The sequence below is a fragment of the Scardinius erythrophthalmus genome (genome assembly GCF_964197995.2).
Source record: "Scardinius erythrophthalmus genome assembly, chromosome: 14".
NCBI classification, from domain to species: Eukaryota; Metazoa; Chordata; class Actinopteri; order Cypriniformes; family Leuciscidae; genus Scardinius; species Scardinius erythrophthalmus.
Genome location: NC_138234.1, coordinates 880,986 through 908,485, shown reverse-complemented (window position 1 = coordinate 908,485; position 27,500 = coordinate 880,986). Strand labels below are relative to the sequence as shown.

The 27,500-nt window shown below is 45.3% G+C and overlaps 3 protein-coding genes across 5 annotated transcripts in view; 1 reads left to right on the top strand and 2 right to left on the bottom strand.

Annotated features, from left to right (window-relative positions):
* Positions 1–6,717, bottom strand: part of nckipsd (NCK interacting protein with SH3 domain) — a gene marked incomplete at its 5' end in the record, with an annotated part of 20,861 nt that extends 14,144 nt beyond the window's left edge. For both annotated transcript variants that reach the window (XM_081385091.1, XM_081385092.1), the window contains 7 exons: positions 1,236–1,322; positions 1,409–1,579; positions 1,780–2,363; positions 2,489–2,564; positions 3,142–3,343; positions 5,810–5,922; positions 6,544–6,717. In XM_081385091.1, coding sequence (XP_081241217.1) covers positions 1,236–1,322; positions 1,409–1,579; positions 1,780–2,363; positions 2,489–2,564; positions 3,142–3,343; positions 5,810–5,922; positions 6,544–6,717 — 1,407 coding nt within the window. The remainder of the gene's footprint in view (positions 1–1,235; positions 1,323–1,408; positions 1,580–1,779; positions 2,364–2,488; positions 2,565–3,141; positions 3,344–5,809; positions 5,923–6,543) is intronic.
* Positions 6,718–7,110: 393 nt separating this feature from the next.
* Positions 7,111–27,154, top strand: ndufaf3 (NADH:ubiquinone oxidoreductase complex assembly factor). 2 transcript variants are annotated; one of them, XR_014031575.1, is made up of 6 exons: positions 7,111–7,242; positions 9,513–9,708; positions 9,811–9,877; positions 15,243–15,343; positions 15,419–15,608; positions 27,070–27,154. XR_014031575.1 is itself a non-coding variant. In XM_081385095.1 (5 exons), the coding sequence occupies exons 1-5, from the start codon at positions 7,154–7,156 to the stop codon at positions 15,512–15,514; spliced, it is 549 nt and encodes a 182-aa protein (XP_081241221.1). In that variant the 5' UTR covers positions 7,130–7,153; the 3' UTR covers positions 15,515–15,787. The 2 variants fall into 2 exon arrangements, 1 of the variants encoding a protein (XP_081241221.1); XM_081385095.1 differs by lacking the exon at positions 27,070–27,154 and having other exon boundaries at positions 7,130–7,242; positions 15,419–15,787.
* Positions 15,736–26,278, bottom strand: LOC308702324 (rab GDP dissociation inhibitor alpha). Its single transcript, XM_081385093.1, has 11 exons — positions 26,175–26,278; positions 25,985–26,092; positions 25,379–25,475; positions 25,167–25,301; positions 18,643–18,841; positions 18,352–18,483; positions 18,151–18,250; positions 17,835–18,006; positions 17,612–17,756; positions 17,489–17,543; positions 15,736–16,812 (listed from the first exon to the last, which is right to left on the bottom strand). Exons 1-11 carry the CDS (start codon positions 26,214–26,216, stop codon positions 16,672–16,674), a joined length of 1,326 nt encoding a protein of 441 aa, XP_081241219.1. The 5' UTR covers positions 26,217–26,278; the 3' UTR covers positions 15,736–16,671.
* Positions 27,155–27,500: the final 346 nt, after the last annotated feature.

The following is a 27,500-nucleotide window of genomic DNA, read 5'->3' as shown; positions in this document are numbered from 1 at the left end:
CCTAACTATACCTCTGACCTTAACGACAACACTAACTATACCTCTGACCTTAACGACAACACTAACTATACCTCTGACCTTAACTACAACCCTAACTATACCTCTGACCTTAACTACAACCCTAACTATACCTCTGACCTTAACTACAACCCTAACTATACCTCTGACCTTAACGACAACACTAACTATACCTCTGACCTTAACTACAACCCTAACTATACCTCTGACCTTAACGACAACACTAACTATACCTCTGACCTTAACGACAACACTAACTATACCTCTGACCTTAACTACAACACTAACTATACCTCTGACCTTAACTACAACCCTAACTATACCTCTGACCTTAACTACAACCCTAACTATACCTCTGACCTTAACTATAACACTAACTATACCTCTGACCTTAACTACAACACTAACTATACCTCTGACCTTAACTACAACCCTAACTATACCTCTGACCTTAACTACAACACTAACTATACCTCTGACCTTAACTATAACACTAACTATACCTCTGACCTTAACTACAACACTAACTATACCTCTGACCTTAACTACAACCCTAACTATACCTCTGACCTTAACTACAACCCTAACTATACCTCTGACCTTAACTATAACACTAACTATACCTCTGACCTTAACTACAACACTAACTATACCTCTGACCTTAACTACAACCCTAACTATACCTCTGACCTTAACTACAACACTAACTATACCTCTGACCTTAACTATAACACTAACTATACCTCTGACCTTAACTACAACCCTAACTATACCTCTGACCTTAACTACAACACTAACTATACCTCTGACCTTAACTATAACACTAACTATACCTCTGACCTTAACTACAACACTAACTCTACCTCTAACCTTAACGACAACACTAACTATACCTCTGACCTTAACTACAACACTAACTATACCTCTGACCTTAACTACAACCCTAACTATACCTCTGACCTTAACTACAACCCTAACTATACCTCTGACCTTAACTACAACCCTAACTATACCTCTGACCTTAACGACAACACTAACTATACCTCTGACCGTTATACCTATACCTCTATAGCTACAGTTATAGGTTTAGTTATCGTTAGAGTTATTGGTATAGTTATAATTATAGATATTGTTACAGTTATTGCTATAGCTACAGTTATAGGTATCGTGTGAATGGGCCTTAATTATCTCCCATGATGCATCAGCAAGCGACTCACCATCTGATAGTACGACACCAGCGACAGAACCGCTTCAAACTCGTTCACACGACACATCTTCTTACACACCTCAGGATCTGCGTCAGTCTGAAAGAAACACGCAGAATTATGATATGAATATAAAAGATGCTTGTGCTCTGACGGGTCAATAACTGCAGATGAACGCGTCCCACCAGTATCTGCAGTAACTCCTCCAGGTAACATGCGATGAGCGCGTGATCTTCGTACAGCGCCCAGCTGCGCTGCTGAGAGTCGTCACGGTGACGCGCCAGATCCCCGAAGATCACCTGCAGCCGCTGCTCGTCGTGACACACCTGTCCTAGCGGGAGCGCCGACCGCTGATCCTGAGGAGACACCAGCGCGTTACTGGCTGAGCACAGGTGAGGGAGGAGCTACTGACCTTACTCTCCACCAATGACTTTCCTACTTTCCTATAACGATAACTGTTACAATAGCTGTAACGATAACTATACGTATGATGGTATAGTTATCGTTAGAGTTATCAATATAGATGAGTCCACGGATGAGCTATTGAGCGACTAACCTTACTCTCCACCAATGACAGCAGCACCTGCTCCAAGTCGGATGCCGCCGTTGGCAGAGCGCTCTGCAGGTGTCCCACGACCACGCCCACGGCAACCCGCGACAGCTCGTAACTAAGGTTGGTGTTTTTGCGCACCAGTTCAATCAGCTCTGCTCCGATCGTCGTGGGAACGGCTGAGGACTCGGTGGGGCTACCGAGGGGGCTGAGAGACACAGAGGGCGGGGCCTGTGGCCACTCCACATCTGATTGGCGTTCGGAAGCAGGCTGTGGACTGATTGGCTGAGGCGCCGGCCTCTTTTCGGAAGGGGGCGGAGCCTGTGCGCTGATCAGTTGAGGTGCTGGGCTGTTTTTCGAAGGCTCTTCCTGTGGGGAGCGGTCAGGCAGAGGAGGGGGCGGAGCCTTGCCTCGTTTTGGCACAGGGGGTGGAGTGCTACTGATGCTGGGAAGACTGACATCAGAGGACACGCCCGAGTGGGAGGAGCCAGAGTCTAAGGAGGCAGAGCTGATAGATAGAGAGGGTCCAGAAGGAGGTACAGAGCTGGGGGCGGGGCTTGTTGAGGAAATGCTCGTTGGCACTTCCGGGTCTGTAGGAGAGAGAGAGAGAGAGAGAGAGAGAGAAAGAGAGAGAGAGAGAGAGAGAGAGAGAGAGAGAGGTTCAGTCAGGTGTGTGCAGCATAACGTCAAATACGATTTGTTCTCCGACACCCACCAATGTGTCGTAACTCCCGGTGTTTCTCCGGAGGAGGCGGAGTTACGGGCACCGCTCTCCGAGGCTGAGGAGGAACCTGTGACAGAAACACAGTATCAGCACACACACACACTCACAGTGCAGGGCGTCTGCTGTACCCATAGACTGTGTAAAAATATGTTTGTAGTGTGTGTGACGTCACACGTCGGTTTAAGAGCATTTTTTAAGCCCAAAGTGGGCGGAGCCGGCCGTCGCCATCTTAGCAGCACGTCACTCCCGGATGAACGAAAAACTGCAGCGAGGCGGATTAGCTGAGGTGACGTGACGCTAACGCTAGCAGACAAACGGCTAGTAGTGACATCAGCGGCAATCCACCTGTCACTCAAGTGGCCACGCCCTTAATTATGCAGAACTTTAAGGCTTAATATAATTTAAACGGATTAGTTATATAATAATCCCCCCCTCACAGTCGTCATGAAGAGCAACATCAGCTTTATAGACCAACACCACTTTTAGCCCCAGACTGTAAACATGTGTTTCTGCTGTAAAGTTGGGTATATTAACATGGGGGATTATGGGATTGAGTCTCTTCTGCAGCCTCTAGTGGCCAGTGGATGAACTGCAGTTTAATCACTCAGTGTTGAGAGAGAGAGAAGGTTTCCACTCGGCTGTACCTGATACAGTGCAGGAACACTAGCGGTGCGCTCTGACTTCGGCTCGCTGGCCTGGCAGCTCTGGGCTCGACTCAGGCCATTGGGTCGCTGTGGTGCGTGGCTCAGAGACGCCTCACTGGAGGATGATGGGAGTTTCGGCTTGTGTTCGCATGGAGTCGGGCTTCTGCGGGCCAGCGTCTCCTTCCTGTGGTGGATCAACTTCCTGCGAAATACATACAAATATACTGTATATGCAAGAGAACAAAAAGAGAAATATGTAATAAAATATAAAAATATAACAATAAATGGAAAATAACATAAAAATGTTAAATAAAATATAATATAAAAATGTAAACATAATATAAAAAATAAGTTATATAATATAAAATCATTAAACTATAATAAAAATATCAATAAAGCATAAGAATATATCTCAACCAGTACTCATAAACCAAACTATGGGTCCAGAAGGGGAACAAAATCTAAAATGGTGGAGCGAGTAAGTCCAGGTCCAGTCGCTCACAGTTCTGGCGGGAAAAGCCTTGATTATAATAGGCTGATGAGCATCTGTGAGTTTAACATTAATCTTACAATAAACACTCGACCTGGATGTACTCACTCAATACTCCACCTGCCAGAATATAGCAGCGTAATCATACATAAACAATATATAATATTATATAATATAAATATATTAATATAACAATAATAAATAAAATTTCATGGTAACACTTTACTATACGGTTCATTAGTTAACATGAACTAAGAATGAACAATAATTATACAGCATTTATTATTCTTAGCTAATATTAATTTCAACAGTTACTAATACGTTATTAAAATCAAATGCTGTATTTGTGAACATTAGTTACTGCACTGTGAACTAACATGAACAAACAATGAACTGCTGTATTTTTATTAACTAAGATTAATAAATACTGTAACTTATGCATTTCTCATTGCTAGTTCATGTTAGGTAATACATTAATATTAACTAATGAACCTTATTGTAAAGTGGCAATTTCATTATTATATAGTATACAAATATAAATGTAAGATAATATAATACAAATATAATATCGTAATACAAAAATATAATAAAATATAAAAATGTAAAAAATAAACATAAAATATTATAAAAATATAATAAATAAAATATAATATAATATATTTATATATATATAACCAATATAATATTAACATTTAATATAAGAATATAATAATATTATATAACATACAAATGTAATATAATTGTGGCAAGCAGGGCGGGGCCGAGAGCCTTGAGAACGGGCGAGGCGGAGGAGTGACGACAGTGAAGGGTGAGAGAGGACCAGGCCTGTTTCAATAAGGAGGTTCAACCAACTCTGAGTTGACTTACCCTGAGATGGGAAACTCTGAGTTTTTGGTTACAGAACAGCTGAAATGAGTTAGTTCAACCAACTCTGAGTTGACTGAGTCACCATGGCAACAGCGCCAGACAAAAAGAGGTCTTCATATTTCTTCACATTTTAATTACTGTTATACAGTGTTGGGTGTAATTAATTGCCAAGTAATCTAAATACTGTAATTTAATTAAAGGGATTCCTCTTAATTCTTCTGTAATTTAAAGTAGGCCTGATGTAAATGTATTAGACTATAGAACAATTCTGTATAGGCTATTTAGCATACATTTTTAAAAGTTATATTTTTAATGTAACCTTCTCCCTCTACACACTTTGGTCAAATCAAGAATAGTTCATGCAACTGTATATTGTTTATTTGAAAGCATTAAAAGTGCAGTTTGTCTCTCCTTGTATTGTTCAAGTGGTTGAGGTTGACATGGGATTTAGTAATTAGTAATAAGTAGACCAATCATTTCTAAAGAAACATTACATTAATCTAATTACACTGTTGAAGATGTCATTTGTAGTTAGTAATACAAGTAGGCCTAACTTGGGATGAAGAGTTTCTGCTGCCACAGAGAGGCCTACAGAGGTAATGTTAATATTATGTGTCTACACATCAAACAATCTACACATTCACATTTTTTCACATTTTTATGTGGAGTAGCCTATAGAATCTAAGTTTAAATCTAAGTATAAACATAAGTTTATAAGTTCGTATCTCTCCCCGCGCCCCCAGAGTGTGGAGGAACAGCTGGAGGACGGTCCATCAGCTTCTGCTGCACAGATGAACAGTTCAGTGATTTACAGTAAATGCCACAGTTTAATTCTGTAGAATTTGTTTAGAACTACATTATGTAACTCTAATCATTTAAGTTAAGGAGTTATATAGACTTCATCTTATTAAAAAAAAAAGAAAAAACAGTAAAAATAGCAATATTTTATTTATTAATAAAACCCAGAGTTTCCCTCATTTCAGGGTTAACATACTCAGAGTTTCCACTTAACCTCCTTTCTGAAACAGGCCCCAGGCCAGGACTTATGGACGTCATGTTTTGTTTATGTGTGTGTGTGTGTGTGTGTGTGTGTGTGTGTGTGTGTGTGTGTGTCAGTTGTCCATGAGGGGCTGCTGCCTTTACTTTCGTGTGTGTTTGCTTATTTTATTATAAAAAGTATGTTGAACGTTCGCCGGTTCCCGCCGCCTCCTTCCCACAACAACTTACTTCATTACAATAATGAAATACAAAAATAACATTATAAAATAGTGTGTGTGTGTGTGTGTGTGTGTGTGTGTGTGTTGGACTCACTGCAGGACGTCTCTCTGCTCCAGGTTGTATTTGCCTGCGTTGGTCATGGCCACATTATGAATGGCTTCAATCGCTCGATCAATGGACTGCAGCACCTCGTCCTGCTCTGGAGCCTGAGAGAGAGAGAGAGAGAGAGAGAGAGAGAGAGAGACACTGCATTTCAAGCTACACATTTACATTCTTATCAGGTCTTGCTTTCCCTGGGAATCGAACCCATGACCTTGGCGTTGCAAGCGCCACCGCTCTACTGTTAGAGCTCCAGGACATCAGTCATTGAGTTCTGCAGATGTTGTTGTTTATTATTATTATATTACTGTACGTCTTACTGCTGTTTTCTATATGCGTCACAGTGTGTGTGTGTGTGTGTGTGTGTGTGTATATATATACGGTGAGACGCAGTAAACCGACTCTCTCCCCGCCGGTGTAAACGAGCTCTGATTTCTGCAGAATATGCAGAAAAATATTTAAACATTTTAAATAATGTCATTAATGTAAAAAATAAAATAAATAAAATACTCTGTTTATGCATGTATGCTGACAACTTATCTAAGTTGAACTGAAACATACAGTTATACTCTTATGAATAGTCAATGAACTGTGTAACGTTACATGTTTAATTAAAGAGATGTCATAATAATAAACTAGGCATCCAGACTGAATGATTCTGATCAGGTTATGATGAATAATGAAGAGGAATATGAGTATTATATATATATATGTATATGATGTCTCACCGGTATTTTCTCTATGTATGTGGCGGGGATGTATCCCGTCTCCCCGGTGCGGCAGCGCGTCGCGAGCCACCAGTGCGCGCTGCTGCGCTCGAGGATGAGGAATGACTCGCCCGCGGGGAAGCGCAGCGCGTTCTTCTCCCCAGAGCTGAAGGCGAACAACGCGCGATACATCATCCAACACTGACGCGTCCGTCACGCGTTAGTCACGCGTTAATGGCGCACTCGGAGAACAGAAGAAGCGCGCTCATAATATCTTCAGATCATGTGAAAGCGCGAGTCGGTGAACCGAAGCCCGTGTCCCGTAAACACGTCCGCGGGCGCGCGCACTGGCTGTCACGCGCCCTGCAGGAAAAATAATCGTGCTCAGAGTCTGTCCAGCTGATTCACGTTAATCACAGAGATTGAATATTATTATTGGCATGCTGGAGCCTAAATAAAACAATAGCTGAAAACTGAAATGTGAAAGAGAACACACTCATATATGAAGCTGTTAAATTTTAAACATAAAGAAATGCAGGGGAGATATCATCCTGCGACCTGCGGCGGATGTTGTGTGTGCCAGTCAAATGTGTCCGTGTGCACGCGAGCGCGTGCGTGAGTTCCGCGCGTCATGGCCGCTACGAGCTGCGCGAGGTTGCTGTCCCCGCGATGCGTTCATGGACTCCGGCTCGGTTCCAGGGTTCTTCCAGCTCTGACCCGGTAAACCTGTTGCACCAGTTGCGAGTGAATGTGTCCTGGTGTGTTTAATGCGGTGAATCACTCTAGTGTGCTTGACAGTGTAGTATACAAATAGTACGTGAAACAATATTAGAGCAGCATCACATGATCTTTTCATATTAGGTTTAATTAGCATGCTTAAGTCGTGTCCAGCTATCTCAGAAGTAAAATTATTTCTATAAATAAAATAATTTAAAATCTTGTATGAAAAAAAATTAAAGTGTTGTCAGTCTTAAATAATGAGTCAAGAAAGAAATGTCAAAGTCACGGCTGAAATGCTACTTATGCAGACTAATTCACTTAATTCATTTAAAAAATAGAAGGTCAAGTCAAGGGCATTGCATTATGGGATACAGTGTTCAGTGCAGTGCGCTCTGTTGTGTCCTGGATGAATCACATGTGGAAGATTCACATTTACCGCTGGTCTACGAATTTCCAGAGGCGAAATCCGGTGATTTCAATAGGAATCCACACGATTGCAACTTTCGCATGAGATCGAATGAGATCATTTATTATACAATGCTGTAAATGGAAGAAAAAAACATGCTGTTTTGTGCATGTATCTTTAAATGCAAATTAACTGCTGCCCCGCCCCCTATCCAGAAGAGGGCGGAGCCTGTGCTGTTTGGTTTTGATTATCACCTCTATCACGCTCACGTGAGATTTGCAGTTCTTCATCATCATTAAAGTTTATTATCTGCATGCGTTTTAAAGCCATATCAGTCAAAAACACTCAAAGTTCACACAAACACAGTCGGTTATGTCTGTGAACATAAACAGCAGGGGAATTAATTTCATGTGTATATTAGATGCGTGTATTAAGCTGACAGCAGGGTAATATACAGAACCTACTGCTATATATACAGCTTTAAAGCATAACTCTCGCCAAAATGCAACCTAGGGTCTTTTTGTTAGTCTACCCGAGGCAAACTTTCTTTTAAAAGCATCATTAGAATGGAAACTCCACTTTTAAGTTTGTTTGACCGTATTTTAGGTTTCGGTCAAATGAACGAATGTATATTAAAATCACCAACAATTAGTACTTTATCTGCAGTCAATATTAATTCTGATAGAAAGTCCGCAAATTCTTTGATAAAGTCTGTATGGTGCCCTGGTGGCCTGTATACAGTAGCCAGCACAAATCTCAAGCGTGATTTATCGTTTATACTATATGTAAGGAATAATTGACTTCAGGCCGTTGAATTATTAGAAAAAATAATGCACACCCGAGGTGGTAATGCGGTCACGACGCTCTCTCTCTCTATGGCTCAGTGTGAAGCTAGACATTGAAAATTGCAGATCAAGCGCATGCGGCTAAATGCTTTTTCTTGTTATGAATTGTATCCTATTTTCCGTTATTACCGTTAACTACGCGAAGAGATATGGAACTGTAATGCGGTCAAGACCTGCCTGGAACTACTTTAGCTGTGCGTTTCCCTGAAAATAAATTTTTACATTAAGCACCAACACTTCAAAAGAATTATATTTAAAACAAGACTTCTCAGTAATTCTGACGATATTACTATAAATTACAGCAACACCACCCCCTTTGCGTTTCAGACGAGGCTCATGTTTATAACAGTAATCTTGCGGGGTTGACTCATTTAAAGTAATGTAATCGTTTGGTTTTAGCCAGGTTTCTGTCAAACACAGCACATCTAGGTTATTATCTGAAATCATATCGTTAACAACGAGTGCTTTTGAAGTAAGCGATCGAATATTCAGCAACCCAAGCTTTAGCATTTGCTCATCTGTATTATAGCTGTTTTTTATTTGTTGAACATCAATTAAATTTTTAACCTTAGTTGGGTTTAAACGTTTTTTGTATGTCCAAATTCGGGGAACAGACACAGTCTCTATATGATGATAGCTAGGTGAAAGAGGCTCTATGTGATGGGATTTATCTGACCTTGGTGACGCGAGGCCGCTAGCAGACGGTCAGTTTAGCCAGTCTGTCTGCTTCCTGACCTGAGCCCCAGATTGTCATGTTTGAGCTCTAAGACTATGAGCCATATTACTAGAGAGAAGAGCAGCACCATCCCAGGAGGGATGAATACCATCTCTTTTCAACAGGTCAGGTCTGCCCCAAAAACTTTTCCAATTGTCTATGAATTCTATATTATTTTGCGGACACCATTTAGACAGCCAGCCATTGAGTGAACACAATCTACCAAGTATCTCATCACTCCTGCGAACAGGTGGTAAAGTGAGGTCCCTTCATTGCTCCTGTAATGTGTGATGTGCTCCTGCAGAGCGGCCCCGGTGCGCAGCCACAGGCTCGGCCCCGCTGACGACGAGCTGTACCAGAGGACCTCGGTGTCCGTGATGCAGAAGGAGCCCGACGGGGCCGCCATCATCTACAGCTACAGCCCCAGAGGGTTCAACATCAGCGGCAACCGCGTGCTGGGCCCGTGTGCCCTGGTGCCGCCCGCCATCCTGCAGTGGAACGTGAGCTAACGGCCGAACGCTGCACACATACTCATGCTTTACGCTAGCTCCGCGCTCACCGCTGTGTGTGTGTGTGTGTGTGTGTGTGTGTTGCTGTCGCAGGTGGGCCATCACACCGACATCACAGCCGAGAGCTTGTCTCTGTTTCATCTGCTGGAGCCGCGCATCGGTGAGCAAACACACACTCCTGCACACCAGCAAACACACACTCCTGCACACCAGCAAACACACACTCCTGCACACCAGCAAACACACACTCCTGCACACCAGCAAACACACACTCCTGCACACCAGCAAACACACACTCCTGCACACCAGCAAACACAAACTCCTGCACACCAGCAAACACACACTCCTGCACACCAGCAAACACACACTCCTGCACACCAGCAAACACACACTCCTGCACACCAGCAAACACACACTCCTGCACACCAGCAAACACACACTCCTGCACACCAGCAAACACACACTCCTGCACACCAGCAAACACACACTCCTGCACACCAGCAAACACACACTCCTGCACACCAGCAAACACACACTCCTGCACACCAGCAAACACACACTCCTGCACACCAGCAAACACACACTCCTGCACACCAGCAAACACACACTCCTGCACACCAGCAAACACACACTCCTGCACACCAGCAAACACACACTCCTGCACACCAGCAAACACAAACTCCTGCACACCAGCAAACACAAACTCCTGCACACCAGCAAACACACACTCCTGCACACCAGCAAACACACACTCCTGCACACCAGCAAACACACACTCCTGCACACCAGCAAACACACACTCCTGCACACCAGCAAACACACACTCCTGCACACCAGCAAACACACACTCCTGCACACCAGCAAACACACACTCCTGCACACCAGCAAACACACACTCCTGCACACCAGCAAACACACACTCCTGCACACCAGCAAACACAAACTCCTGCACACCAGCAAACACACACTCCTGCACACCAGCAAACACACACTCCTGCACACCAGCAAACACACACTCCTGCACACCAGCAAACACACACTCCTGCACACCAGCAAACACACACTCCTGCACACCAGCAAACACACACTCCTGCACACCAGCAAACACAAACTCCTGCACACCAGCAAACACACACTCCTGCACACCAGCAAACACACACTCCTGCACACCAGCAAACACAAACTCCTGCACACCAGCAAACACACACTCCTGCACACCAGCAAACACACACTCCTGCACACCAGCAAACACACACTCCTGCACACCAGCAAACACACACTCCTGCACACCAGCAAACACAAACTCCTGCACACCAGCAAACACACACTCCTGCACACCAGCAAACACACACTCCTGCACACCAGCAAACACACACTCCTGCACACCAGCAAACACACACTCCTGCACACCAGCAAACACACACTCCTGCACACCAGCAAACACAAACTCCTGCACACCAGCAAACACACACTCCTGCACACCAGCAAACACACACTCCTGCACACCAGCAAACACACACTCCTGCACACCAGCAAACACACACTCCTGCACACCAGCAAACACACACTCCTGCACACCAGCAAACACACACTCCTGCACACCAGCAAACACACACTCCTGCACACCAGCAAACACAAACTCCTGCACACCAGCAAACACACACTCCTGCACACCAGCAAACACACACTCCTGCACACCAGCAAACACACACTCCTGCACACCAGCAAACACACACTCCTGCACACCAGCAAACACACACTCCTGCACACCAGCAAACACACACTCCTGCACACCAGCAAACACACACTCCTGCACACCAGCAAACACACACTCCTGCACACCAGCAAACACACACTCCTGCACACCAGCAAACACACACTCCTGCACACCAGCAAACACACACTCCTGCACACCAGCAAACACACACTCCTGCACACCAGCAAACACACACTCCTGCACACCAGCAAACACACACTCCTGCACACCAGCAAACACACACTCCTGCACACCAGCAAACACACACTCCTGCACACCAGCAAACACACACTCCTGCACACCAGCAAACACACACTCCTGCACACCAGCAAACACACACTCCTGCACACCAGCAAACACACACTCCTGCACACCAGCAAACACACACTCCTGCACACCAGCAAACACACACTCCTGCACACCAGCAAACACACACTCCTGCACACCAGCAAACACACACTCCTGCACACCAGCAAACACACACTCCTGCACACCAGCAAACACACACTCCTGCACACCAGCAAACACACACTCCTGCACACCAGCAAACACACACTCCTGCACACCAGCAAACACACACTCCTGCACACCAGCAAACACACACTCCTGCACACCAGCAAACACAAACTCCTGCACACCAGCAAACACAAACTCCTGCACACCAGCAAACACACACTCCTGCACACCAGCAAACACACACTCCTGCACACCAGCAAACACACACTCCTGCACACCAGCAAACACACACTCCTGCACACCAGCAAACACACACTCCTGCACACCAGCAAACACACACTCCTGCACACCAGCAAACACAAACTCCTGCACACCAGCAAACACACACTCCTGCACACCAGCAAACACACACTCCTGCACACCAGCAAACACACACTCCTGCACACCAGCAAACACACACTCCTGCACACCAGCAAACACACACTCCTGCACACCAGCAAACACACACTCCTGCACACCAGCAAACACAAACTCCTGCACACCAGCAAACACAAACTCCTGCACACCAGCAAACACACACTCCTGCACACCAGCAAACACACACTCCTGCACACCAGCAAACACACACTCCTGCACACCAGCAAACACAAACTCCTGCACACCAGCAAACACACACTCCTGCACACCAGCAAACACACACTCCTGCACACCAGCAAACACACACTCCTGCACACCAGCAAACACACACTCCTGCACACCAGCAAACACACACTCCTGCACACCAGCAAACACACACTCCTGCACACCAGCAAACACACACTCCTGCACACCAGCAAACACACACTCCTGCACACCAGCAAACACAAACTCCTGCACACCAGCAAACACACACTCCTGCACACCAGCAAACACACACTCCTGCACACCAGCAAACACACACTCCTGCACACCAGCAAACACACACTCCTGCACACCAGCAAACACACACTCCTGCACACCAGCAAACACACACTCCTGCACACCAGCAAACACACACTCCTGCACACCAGCAAACACACACTCCTGCACACCAGCAAACACACACTCCTGCACACCAGCAAACACACACTCCTGCACACCAGCAAACACACACTCCTGCACACCAGCAAACACACACTCCTGCACACCAGCAAACACACACTCCTGCACACCAGCAAACACACACTCCTGCACACCAGCAAACACACACTCCTGCACACCAGCAAACACACACTCCTGCACACCAGCAAACACAAACTCCTGCACACCAGCAAACACACACTCCTGCACACCAGCAAACACAAACTCCTGCACACCAGCAAACACACACTCCTGCACACCAGCAAACACACACTCCTGCACACCAGCAAACACACACTCCTGCACACCAGCAAACACACACTCCTGCACACCAGCAAACACACACTCCTGCACACCAGCAAACACACACTCCTGCACACCAGCAAACACAAACTCCTGCACACCAGCAAACACAAACTCCTGCACACCAGCAAACACACACTCCTGCACACCAGCAAACACACACTCCTGCACACCAGCAAACACACACTCCTGCACACCAGCAAACACACACTCCTGCACACCAGCAAACACACACTCCTGCACACCAGCAAACACACACTCCTGCACACCAGCAAACACACACTCCTGCACACCAGCAAACACACACTCCTGCACACCAGCAAACACACACTCCTGCACACCAGCAAACACACACTCCTGCACACCAGCAAACACAAACTCCTGCACACCAGCAAACACACACTCCTGCACACCAGCAAACACAAACTCCTGCACACCAGCAAACACACACTCCTGCACACCAGCAAACACACACTCCTGCACACCAGCAAACACACACTCCTGCACACCAGCAAACACACACTCCTGCACACCAGCAAACACACACTCCTGCACACCAGCAAACACACACTCCTGCACACCAGCAAACACACACTCCTGCACACCAGCAAACACACACTCCTGCACACCAGCAAACACACACTCCTGCACACCAGCAAACACACACTCCTGCACACCAGCAAACACACACTCCTGCACACCAGCAAACACAAACTCCTGCACACCAGCAAACACACACTCCTGCACACCAGCAAACACAAACTCCTGCACACCAGCAAACACACACTCCTGCACACCAGCAAACACACACTCCTGCACACCAGCAAACACACACTCCTGCACACCAGCAAACACACACTCCTGCACACCAGCAAACACACACTCCTGCACACCAGCAAACACACACTCCTGCACACCAGCAAACACACACTCCTGCACACCAGCAAACACACACTCCTGCACACCAGCGCCCCCTGCTGTCCTCAGCGTGAAGAGCCGCTAGATGGCGTAACGCTCCACCTGTCGCCACTTCACATCTGTCGTCTCTCCTAATCTGAGCTCACACACTGTATTTTCATATAATATAAAGCTGTTCTCGTTTACATGTTTTCTGTCAGACAACGGAACCACTATGAAATAATGACTACATGTTAACCAGTAGTTTCTTTGTTAAAAAGTCAGTAATCTAGCGAGAAAGTTGCAGAGTTGTGAACACTGGTGTGTGTGATGCTGAAACTGTACACTGATGATACTGTAGTGTTCCACTGTAAAGGCTAGGAGTCAGTATGCAGCAGGGTTATATTAACATGAACGAGATACTACTATAGTTTTTGTTTCTGTATTTTCATTATTTTAGTTAAAATTTTGTTGTTTGACTTTTATTAGTGTTTGTTTTTTCAGTTCAATTTCAATTTTAGTTTTAGTTATTTTAGTACATCAAGTTAAACCAAATGAAAATGAGAACTGTCACCTTGGCAACTAGCTGAAATAAAATAAGTGTTTTTATATTTTATTTCATTTCTATGGAGCCCCATACATGATATTCAGAATTAAATATGTATATCGTGGCCACAAATAAACAATTTGTTCCCACAACAGCACGTTTACTAATTCGTTCCCTTGTTTTACTAAATCATGGCAACGGTATAATAATTTGTTGCCTCATAACGTAACGTAATATACGTAACATAGCGTAAATCGGCCATACCATATAATTCATTCCCTCATTTTAAGTAAATCATGTGCACGATATAGTGATTTGTTCACAGTGTCCACATTGTAATAACTTATTCCCTTGTTATAGTTCAACCGAAATATATTTTCCCCTTATGTGTATTTCAGTTAATGATTATTTTATTTCAAGCAATGAAAATGATGTGTTAGCTAACAGTAACTGTGGATGATGTTGCAGAGGTTCTGGTTGTGGGGACGGGAGCTCGCACTGAGCGTCTGGATCCAAACGTGCTGGATTTCCTGAGGAAGAAAGGCATCGCAGTGGAGGTTCAGGACACGGTAACGTCTCGCTCTCCACACTCCATTAAACATCACGCTAGCGCAGGCTAACCGTCTGAAGCTCTTCTCTTGCAGCCGAACGCATGTGCGACGTTCAACTTCCTGTCCAGCGAGAGACGATTGGTGGCAGCCGCTCTGATCCCCCCCCCGACCTCGAGCGCCGGCGAATGACGGTCACGTCTGGTGATGTCATTTCCTCTTGTGTGTCACGTGACCTCTGTAAATGTCTTTATGCTGATGACTGTAGAGTGAATACAGATTAAAGGTATTAAACACTCGTGTGTGTGTGTGTGTGTGTGTGTGTGTGTGTCCCAGATTGAGGCTGTTAATCCGTCTCTCTGTCCTCTGTGATAACGGGTTAATCTGAGCTCATGAACACACACACTCGTCATCATGTGCACATCTTTATTCCCATCTACCACACAAACATCACTGAACACACAGAAGTGGACAACTGTAGGACTGCAGGAAACACTTACAACAAACATCAGTGATCATATACAGAAGAACAGATCTGCACAAACTACCATCGAGTTCATGTGTTGGTTTGATTCTAGTTGATTTGAATTAGCTAAGGCTTCGTCTACATTAATCCAGACGCACGTGAAAACGCATCATTTTCTCTATAGTTTGTCCTTCGCAAGCGGATGCATGTTATAGTTTGGGCTGAAAAACGATACACACGTTTAATCATGTGACACATATCGTATCCATAAATATCTATGTCTATTTGTGCAATTCACTTTCGTAATGTTGCCAAAGATGAATCTGACTTTGTACAATCTTCATATTACATTCCTGCAAAGGCGACAGAAAATGCACTGCGGTCCAACATGAGAACGACTGCATTTGAGACCAAACGTGGAAAGGTGATTTGTGAGCCCAGTGAGCCCAGTAAGAGTGGCCAGATCATTTGCTAATTTAATGATCATGTAAGAATAATTGTATTTAGTCTGGTCTCTCGCTATCATCTCAGGGAGCTTTTATCAGGTTTCATGCAGTAAGTGTTTTCAGTGTGGACAAGAAGCTTTTGGAAAAGTGGATTTCAGATGAATCTGGATTAACGTGGACGCAGCCTGATTCAGCTGAAGTCAGTAGTTTCGTGTTTCTGACCCTGAAAATCAACAGCAGGGGGAAATACGGACCCTTAAAGGGATCGTCCACCCAAAACCCATCGTTCTGTCATCATTTACTCGTTCTAAACCTGCATGACTTTTGTTCTTCAGTGGCTATTTTGAAGGACAAAAAAACCCAGAGACAGTGTTCCTCAGTTGTGTTGGAACGGTAATGATGACAGAACGATGAGGTTTGGCGGATCGATCCCTCGTTCACTCGTCAGAGTCACCGTCGCCGTCTCGGGGGTTCCTGAAGATGAACTCTGACCCCGTGATGCGGCGGTACAGATCCATGATGTCTTCGGTCTCTGTCTCTAAGTGCGTTGTGGGGTCGTAGGATCGAGAGATGAAGATCTAGACGGAAAACACAATAAAACCGGCAGCGCCGGCGTCACGTGACACTAGAGATTTAAACCCACGTGATCTCCTTCCTAAATGACATTGATTCGGCTCTGTCTATTAAACACAGCGAACATTCAGATCTGCGTGTGAGCCAGAGAGAGCCGTTGTCATGTACAGGAATAAAACACACTGTACTTATTTCTGTTACTAATCATTCATATTATCACAGAAGAACTGGGATAAAAGTTTATAGTTCAGATGGTAGAGATAAGGGTTAGGGTTAATAAAATAGAGCAAATCACTGTTTGAAAGTAACTTGACATAATAATGATTGATTACACCAGTAGGGTTACTGTTTTTAAGTTTCTGTTAAAAACATGTGTTTGTCATTGAATCATTCATTCAAGAGATTCGTTCAAAAATGCTGATTCATCCAGTAATGAAATAAGTCAAGTCTTAATTGGTGAGTCATTGAATCATTCACTCAACAATAATTAATTCAGATTAATGAAACATTTTAAATAGACTGCAGCAATTAATATTTTGTCCGAACCTCTAGTAAATAACATGTTATATGTTTAGTTTTCTGTTCAGAATCGTGGGAGAATCGTCCAGAATCGTGCAGCTCTACGTGACGCTTGACTCTGTGTTATGAAATAAAGCTGTGTTAATAAAGCTGGTTTGTTACCTGACTGCGGCGGCCGTCGTCCGTCGGGACCATCAGGTTACTGACCGACACAAACCTGCGGGACAAAAGCACGTGAGTGACACGCATGTCCACCAGGCCACAGCTGAGAGGCTGGGTTCTCACTTCTCCATGATGGGCTCCAGCAGGGCCAGCCCGGGCTGAACCTCCTTCTCAGGGTTGCTGGTCTCCACCATGGTGCTCACGGTAGCGATGTACTTCCCTTCGGCCGCCACGTTATGAGAGTAGGACAGCAGACACACGTAGATATCTGCACACACACACAGCAGACGCGTCTGACGGCGAGCTGCAGACCAACACACACACACACAAGTGTTCCGGCGCTCACCTGACTTCCGGTTGAGGTGCGCCTGCGGGAGGATGATCTGGCAGGAGTTGGCGTCCTGTGTGTTTTTGATGGGGTGGTTGAGCAGACAGATGACCCGTATGACACGGCCGGCCTTCTTCACGCGCGCCGGCGTATAACTGGGGTCGCAGATCAGCTGCTTACAGCGGAAGACCTGCATCGGGACGCAAACGCAGTCAATAACTGTAACGATTACTGTAACATTAACTATACCTATAACGACAACTGTAACTGTAACTATAACTATAATGACAACTATAACTGATCATGATCATCATGAAGGTGTGTTTCTGCTCACCTCTCCCTCGGATCGCACCGCCGCCACTCGCCCGCCCTCCATCACGATGTCGTCCACACGTCTGTTCAACATGTAGCTGTTCCCGTAGACGGCGCTGAGCCTGCGGAGCGACACGCGTCTGTCACGCCTCATGTGTGTGTGTGTGTGTGTGTGTGTGTGAGGGCTCATCGCTCTCATGTCATGTGTGTCAACCTCAGTTACCTGATGAATCCCTGTGGCAGCTCGCCCAGACCGAACAGCGGGTAGAGGTACGGGCTGAGGCTGTAGCGTGCCAGAGACTCGGAGTACAGCTTGATCCGGTTGATGGTCGCCAGACACGGCTGCTCCAGATAACTGACAGACATTTACAGACGGTTTTACACACAGAAGGAGGAACTGAGTAACATCTACACAACAGAAGAGGCCGAGACTCCCAGAAGACATTAGCATAGCATCGCATGGACAGTGTTATATTTCCCTAATACTGTTCATTAATGTAAGAGTTTGTCTCACTTGTCGCTGACGTGAAGGGCGAGAGCGTGACCTGTGAACTCCATGACATCATCGCCCAGGTCGAAGTGACGAAACACGTCCCTCATGGTGGTTCTGCGCGGGTCCATGTCGTGATGCGTCCGCGGATCGTTCTCCTCAAAATTCAGGATGAATGACATGAACTTACGGAACCTGCGCTTGTCAAACATCCCCATCAGATCTGGAGAAACACCGGGGTCATCAGCGGTAACTCAAACTAAAAACTTCCAGACAAACATTTACATCACTGGAAATAAACTGAAATAAAATTGTAAAAAAATGTGTGTGTGTGTGTGTGTGTGTGTGTGGGGTGGTTCAGTTAATTGCCAAGGCAACATTTCTTATTTTATGGAGTTGACTTGTTAACTAAGATTCGGGAGCAGGGCCACGCCTCAAGCAGTCACCTGACTTCTGAAAACCTTATATTGGGCCGCCCCTTAGAGTACTGTTTGTCTCGTTCTCTCGAAGTTCACTCACTACGGATTCAGAGATACAGATTAACTAGCATGATTCAGATGACGATTGTTCGATTTCAATTCCACCCCATCAAGGATTATCTCACATCTCACTGCGAGCATTCTCGACCAAACCATCTCAAGAAAAGTCTCCAACTCCGACTCGTTCCCAGGCTCCCCCTTCTCCACCTTTGCAGACCATGAACCGAGATCACCAGACTTATAGTAGACGTGGACATCGGCTTCATCGTTCTCTTTGCCAGCCACCCAGCACTCAATTCCTGATAACCCTTCTCGGCGCTCCCACATGTCTACCAGATCTGAGGACAACATCAGGAACAGGACCATGGCTTGCCTTCAACATCATTGAAAGCAAAGGCATCCACTTCAATTGTTCAGATAACAAAACGAGATTATTCCAACCGTATGCAGCATCCACCAAAACTTCTGTCAAACAAACTCTGAGCCTTCAGTGCTTCCGGCAACAGCACACATGCCATTCTCCGTCACGAGACGTTCTCCTCCACAACAGCCTCAGACTGCAGCTCTAGCTCCCCCTAGCGGTGTCCAAGCTATGTTTACACCGGCACTCGCCCCATCTCATCTTTCTCTAAGAATTCATCATTCCTTTCTTCTCTATGCTCACAATTTGCTCAGAAACGCCAACCACATACATCCTTCATCCCAACATCCATTCCTCTACATCTCCTTCAATTCACAGCAATACATTTATATGTTTACTCCGATGTTTCTCAATCTATTTATTTATCCACCTATCTATTCATCCCTCCCTCATTCATTCATCCGACCCTCCATCCATCTCTCCATCCCTCCATCCATACCTTCCAGATACCTTCCAGTGCCCAAGGAATTCTACCTCATGTGGGCCAATCTGGACTCCTTTAACCTCCATTTCTATTTTCAACCAGTCTATCCTTTCCCCTCCCTCCCCCAACACCCTTACATCATACCATCCTACCATCCAGCAACATCCCATACTTCAGCCACATCAGCGCCACCTACCGGGCCAGCTTCAGCAGTCCATCGCCCTTCTTCCTTTTCAGCAGCTACGCTCACAAATTTAGCTGCCGTTTACAACAATACAACTCCTGATTTCTCTGATATCTTAAACATGCCTATCCACCCAGATTTCTGGTGCTTCTTTGAAGTCCTCTGGAAGAGCGCATACTACTTTGCCGTACACCTCATCTTCAGTTTCAGAAGCAGCCTTAAGATCTTCGACTCCCTTTCAGAAGCACTATACTGGATTCTCTTCAACAATCAAAGACTCCCTTACATCCTCCACCTTCTCGACCAATTCTAATCGTCGCACCTCTACATCCATTATCAGAGAAGAAAACCTCCGCATCACTCTGCTTTTCTCCAACATCCTATAGATAAACACACATGTGATAGTTTTTAGTACTTCTAGGCCACCTCAATTAAGGCATCTGGATAATCCCTCATGTGAAATCCTTCTGTCAAAAGCAGCAACCACCCCCTGACAGAGTCCATGACAGAGTCATGTTAGATGATGCATGCAAATTGAAATGCGCCTCTGGCAACAATCCTCATCTTGGAATAGCATTCATTATTTTCTACAATGACTACATCACTCATGCCGATGACTCTAATTAATGCACTAATGCAGCACCCTTCAGAGGTTTCAGCCGGTATTACGGTGGATTTGCTGCCGAATGGCCCCCAAAGTTCAGTTCTCTCAACTCGCAGTCAGACGTGTTCTCCTCAGCACTTTACGAAATATACTCCACAATCATAGCCACCATCCTTTTGGGGTTCATGAATGGTCTACTTAGCCTCTGCATCCTCTCTCTACGCTCAGGCTATTTAAACCCTGTCATCGCGCATATTCACAGTCATACAGTCACAGTCACAGTCATATTCACTCTTCGGAGAAGCAAAACAGACCCATTTGGAGCTTCATACCTTATTTACATCTTCCATTTAAACTCCTACCTCAGCCCATTCAAATCTAAATCGGAATAAGTTTACTCCAGGCATATTGCCAGAGCATCTCCCAAGATCAGCTCTTTCTTAATGAAAACTGGCCACAAGACTCTGGTTCAGCAAGCACTTCTATCAATCCTCCGTATTACCGGTATATCTCCAGAACACTACTCAATACATTCCTTACGCATCAGAGCAGCGATCTCAGTGGCCAGATGAGGTATTTCAGACGAGATGATCCGACTCCTTGGCTGTTGATCTTCAGAAGCTCTTACATTCGTAACAATTGCAATGACCTCCATCAAGCCAAGCTCACCTCAGCTCTTCCCAATATCTGGGGGTCCTAATCACTCTGCCTACATTTAACTGAGATGATGCCTCCACTCTGAGTCTCCTGGCCACCAACATCAGACGCCCAGATCAACCTGACTGCCATCCCTTTTCCCCTTCCACTTTATCCTTTCCTTAGTCATTCCCAACTCTCTTCAATAACAGATTAACCTGACTACCATCACTTTTACCCTTCCACTTCATCCTTCCCCTATTCATCCCCAACTCTCTTCATCCCCTACTCTCTTCAATTACAGATCAACCTGACTACTATCACTTTTCCCCTTCCACTTTATCCTTTCCTTAGTCATCCCCAACTCTCTTTAATAACAGATCAACCTGACTACCATCACTTTTACCCTTCCCCTTCATCCTTCCCCTATTCATCCCCAACTCTCTTCAATAACAGATCAACCTGACCACCATCCCTTTTCCCCTTCCACTTTATCCTTTCCTCAGTCATTCCCAACTCTCTTCAATAACAGATCAAACTGACTACCATCACTTTCCCCCTTCCACTTCATCCTTCCCCTATTCATCCCCAACTCTCTTCAATAACAGATCAACCTGACTTCCATCCCTTTTCCCCTTCCACTTTATCCTTTCCTTAGTCATTCCCAATAGGGTTGTGCCGATGGACGATATCATCGTCCATCGTGATGGCTGACCGACATCACGATGGAGAGCCACCATCGTGATGCCACGCCCCCCACCCTGTCAGACCAGCCCAGTCTCACGGCAGTTCGTTTTCGTGTGTACACCAGTGGTTGGGAACCTATGGCTCGTGTGGCTCGCAAGGTCTCTCACCCTTTACCAACAAACGATAAAAAAAATGAAGACGTGTGTGTTCAGTGCTGTTCGCGAGTGTCACGAGTCACCACAGCAATCAACCAAACGCTTACGTTTCTGTGGTAACCTAACAGTTACAGCTCCTGCACTGGGATTCAAGCAGAACAGCTTGTTTAAGGTGATGGCGAAATTCATTTTAAAACAGCAATGAAAATGTAAAAGTAGGCTTTATAAACTTTAATATATCCTTTTATTGAAACGGGTGCTTTGCTGTGCAAAGAGAAACATTTCACCCGTTGGCCGCTGGTACTTTCACTTTTGCCGCAGAGACCCTTTATGTCCTATAGGCCTAAATGTATCGTGTTGATAATCCGCGCAGATTTCAGTTGACGATTATGTAAAGTTCATAACAAAACATGAATAAGAAAGAAAAGAGCAGGATGTGCTATTGAAAAGAAAAATCAAAAGCACGATAAGTCGCGAAAGAGAACTGAATTCTACTGACAGGATGGTGCGCGCGCGCTCCGAGCGCAACATGGTCAAGTAGTCTTTGTCTACGGTTGCGCGCCTGAACGGCCAAATAAACATAGAAATATTTCAAAATGCCAAGCCGAGTATTCCCGTGGCGTAAACACAGTAGATGTAAGTAGCTACAATGTGCACTCTCCCTGTCTCTTCGTGATCGTCAGCACACAACCCCCCCCCCCCCCCCGACGATATCATCGTCCATCGCGATGTTTTACTGTAAACATCGTCAACTGCCAATTTAGGGGACATCGCCCAACCCTAATTCCCAACTCTCTTCAATAACAGATCAACCTGACTACCATCACTTTCCCCCTTCCACTTCATCCTTCCCCTATTCATCCCCAACTCTCTTCATCCCCTACTCTCTTCAATTACAGATCAACCTGACTACTATCACTTTTCCCCTTCCACTTTATCCTTTCCTTAGTCATCCCCAACTCTCTTTAATAACAGATCAACCTGACTACCATCACTTTCCCCCTTCCACTTCATCCTTCCCCTATTCATCCCCAACTCTCCTCATCCCCAACTCTCTTCAATAACAGATCAACCTGACTACTATCACTTTTCCCCTTCCCCTTCATCATTCCCCTATTCATCCCCAACTCTCTTCAATAACAGATTAACCTGACTACCATCACTTTCCCCCTTCCACTTCATCCTTCCCCTATTCATCCCCAACTCTCCTCATCCCCAACTCTCTTCAATAACAGATCAACCTGACTACTATCACTTTTCCCCTTCCCCTTCATCATTCCCCTATTCATCCCCAACTCTCTTCAATAACAGATCAACCTGACTACTATCACTTTTCCCCTTCCACTTTATCCTTTCCTTAGTCATCCCCAACTCTCTTTAATAACAGATCAACCTGACTACCATCACTTTCCCCCTTCCACTTCATCCTTCCCCTATTCATCCCCAACTCTCCTCATCCCCAACTCTCTTCAATAACAGATCAACCTGACTACTATCACTTTTCCCCTTCCCCTTCATCATTCCCCTATTCATCCCCAACTCTCTTCAATAACAGATCAACCTGACTACCATCACTTTCCCCCTTCCACTTCATCCTTCCCCTATTCATCCCCAACTCTCTTCATCCCCTACTCTCTTCAATTACAGATCAACCTGACTACTATCACTTTTCCCCTTCCCCTTCATCATTCCCCTATTCATCCGCAACTCTCTTCAATAACAGATCAACCTGACTACCATCCCTTTTCCCCTTCCACTTTATCCTTTCCTCAGTCATCCCCAACTCTCTTCAATAACAGATCAACCTGACTACCATCACTTTTACCCTTCCACTTCATCCTTCCCCTATTCATCCCCAACTCTCTTCATCCCCTACTCTCTTCAATTACAGATCAACCTGACTACTATCACTTTTCCCCTTCCCCTTCATCATTCCCCTATTCATCCGCAACTCTCTTCAATAACAGATCAACCTGACTACCATCCCTTTTCCCCTTCCACTTTATCCTTTCCTCAGTCATCCCCAACTCTCTTCAATAACAGATCAACCTGACTACCATCACTTTCCCCCTTCCACTTCATCCTTCCCCTATTCATCCCCAACTCTCTTCATCCCCTACTCTCTTCAATTACAGATCAACCTGACTACTATCACTTTTCCCCTTCCCCTTCATCATTCCCCTATTCATCCCCAACTCTCTTCAATAACAGATCAACCTGACTACCATCCCTTTTCCCCTTCCACTTTATCCTTTCCTCAGTCATCCCCAACTCTCTTCAATAACAGATCAACCTGACTACCATCACTTTCCCCCTTCCACTTCATCCTTCCCCTATTCACCCCCAACTCTCTTCATCCCCTACTCTCTTCAATTACAGATCAACCTGACTACTATCACTTTTCCCCTTCCACTTTATCCTTTCCTTAGTCATCCCCAACTCTCTTCATCCCCTACTCTCTTCATCCCCAACTCTCTTCATCCCCAACTCTCTTCATCCCCATCTCCTTCATCTCCAACTCTCTTCAATAACGGATCAACTTGACTACCATCCCTTTTCCCCTTTCACTTCATCCTTCCCCTATTCATCCCAAACTCTCTTCAATAACGGATCAACTTGACTACCATCCCTTTCCCCCTTCCACTTCATCCTTCCCCTATTCATCCCCAACTCTCTTCATCCCCAACTCTCTTCATCCCCAACTCTCTTCATCTCCAACTCACTTCATCCCCAACTCTCTTCAATAACAGATCAACCTGACTACCATCACTTTCCCCCTTCCACTTCATCCTTCCGATTCATCCCCGAATCACCTCATGCCCAATTCTCTTCAATAAATTATTCCCACATTCATGGTTGTGATGTGGTCCTTGCTCGTGGACATTTACTTTATATTGAAGTACTAAAAAAAATAAAAGATATAAAAATGAACTGTAATTGTGAATGAAGGAACATTACCTGACGCTTGTATCTCGGTCTCAGTGCAGGGAACTTTGTGAAGTTTCCCTCCTTTGAACACGAAACTGCCTTCAGCCACCTTGAAGTCCAGATAGCGAGTGACTTCAGTGTAGAGCAGCATCTTCACCAGCTGCCCTGTAATGAAGAGTGACATCATCATCATCATCATCATCAAACACACACACACACACACTCATACTCACGACTCTCACCGTTCGCAAGGAGGAACTTGGGAATCAGATCCACATTCCAGTCTTTCCCGCGTCCCATTGGTGTCGAAGGAGCAGAAACCTGGAACCTCTTATAAAGCTGAAGAACAACTCAAGTCAGATTTATCTCTAGAACATTTTATATAATACAGATTGTTTCAAAGCAACAGGAAAATAACAGAATTGGTGATGCAAACTTGTGTGAGTGTGTGTGTGTGTGTGTGTATGTGTGTGAGCAGGGGTTAAAGAGGGCCATAATGGCACCTCAGATAAATAAAAAAATAGATTCATTAATATCAATGATAGCGAGATGGTAGGCTATTGTTAAATTTTTTTTGCATCCCCTCCGGTAGTAATGTGGGCTGGTGTGTGTGTGTGTGGGTGGGGGGGGGGGGTGAGGATAGTAATGTGGGCTGGTGTGTGTGTGTGTGTGTGTGGGGGTGGGGGGGTGGGGGGGTAGGGTAGTAATGTGGGCTGGTGGGGGGGTAGGGTAGTAATGTGGGCTGGTGTGTGTGTGTGGGGGGGGTAGTAATGTGGGCTGGTGTGTGTGAGTGTGTGTGTGTGTGTGTGAGTGTGTGTGTGTGTATGTGTGTGTGTCTGTCAGCTGACCTCCTCCAGAGGTGAAATAGAGGCGCTCTCTCCTCCATAATACGGGTTACAGTCGATATGAAGGACCTTCTTCCCGTTGACGGACATCAGTCCAGATAAAACACATTCCTGTAGATCATCATCATCATCATCATCATTATCATCTTCATCATCATCAATAACTGACATCAACCAGTCTGATGTTTCTTACCTTCAGTCCCGTTCCCAGAACAATTACATCAAACTCCGGCATTCTGACACTCGACCGTCTGGAACACACACTTCATCCGTCTGTCTCAGCCATGTGTGTGTGTGTGTGTGTGTGTAATTACTTTATTATCCTAAACTCATAATCCTGGCGTCATATGAGGATCACTGACACACACACACACACACACACACACACACACACACACACACACACTCACACACAGTCTCACTCTCTGTCTGAGTGCCAGGAGGTCTAGACTAGTACTTAAGATTTTGCTACATTTTTAGATTTGAGACAATATTTTAACAATAATAGGACGAGAAAAATATAAAGATACAATTATAGTACACAATAATTGTAATGAAACAATGTTTATCAGTATATATATTATTATTGAGTGCTCAGTTAAAGTCAGTTTTATGCATATAGCAATCACACTTTGATTCAAAGCAGCTTCACAGAAAATCATGATGTTAAAGTTATAATATCTTACAGTTATATTTATGATATTAGAACTGAACGACAATATAGTTTACATTCTGCGATGACAATCAAACAGTTGAGCTTTAGACAGTCCATACACATTTCCCAGCATGCTCAGCGAGCGCGAAAGTGACTACATCCCCCAGCATGCTCAGCGCCTGAAACTTCCTCGATCCGCTGAACCGGTTCTGTGAGTTTCGCTTTTTCCCGCTGTAAGGGCGTTTAAAAGCGATAGTCTGATCAGAAACAGACGCGCGTTGCTGTTTCCGGACGCTAAAGGCTTTACATTCGCGACCGCGTTGGTCAGTGTTTCTTCCTCAAACACACAGCATGACTGAAGCAGTAAGTCACTCTGTATGTGTGTGATGTGTGCGATGTGTAATTGCTGCAGAAATAACTCTTCACCTGTCAGTTCTCAGGTGAGCAGCACACGCGCGTTCACGAGCGCAAACCCGAGGGTTTCCTGGAGCGCCTGAGCGCGAGCACCGGCGGCGTGATCGCGGGCGCGGTTCTGTTCGCGCTGTCCATATACGTGCTGTTCACGAATGAGGTGAGAGTCAGTCAGTCAGGAAATCATTCATTCAGTCAGTCTGTCCGTCATCTGTCAATCATCTGTCCATCATGTGTGTCCGCAGGGTCGCGCGCTGCGCACGAGCTCGTCTCTGGATGAGGGTCTCTCTCAGGTCGTGTCTCTTCATCCACATCTGATGTTGTTGGACCCTCAGAATAACAATCGCCTGGTTCACCTGACCGGAACCCTGCAGACCGCACAGGTAACAATACTGATTATTTAATCGACTTTAATCGATCATCATTTAGATTAACCGATATCGACTCTTAAAG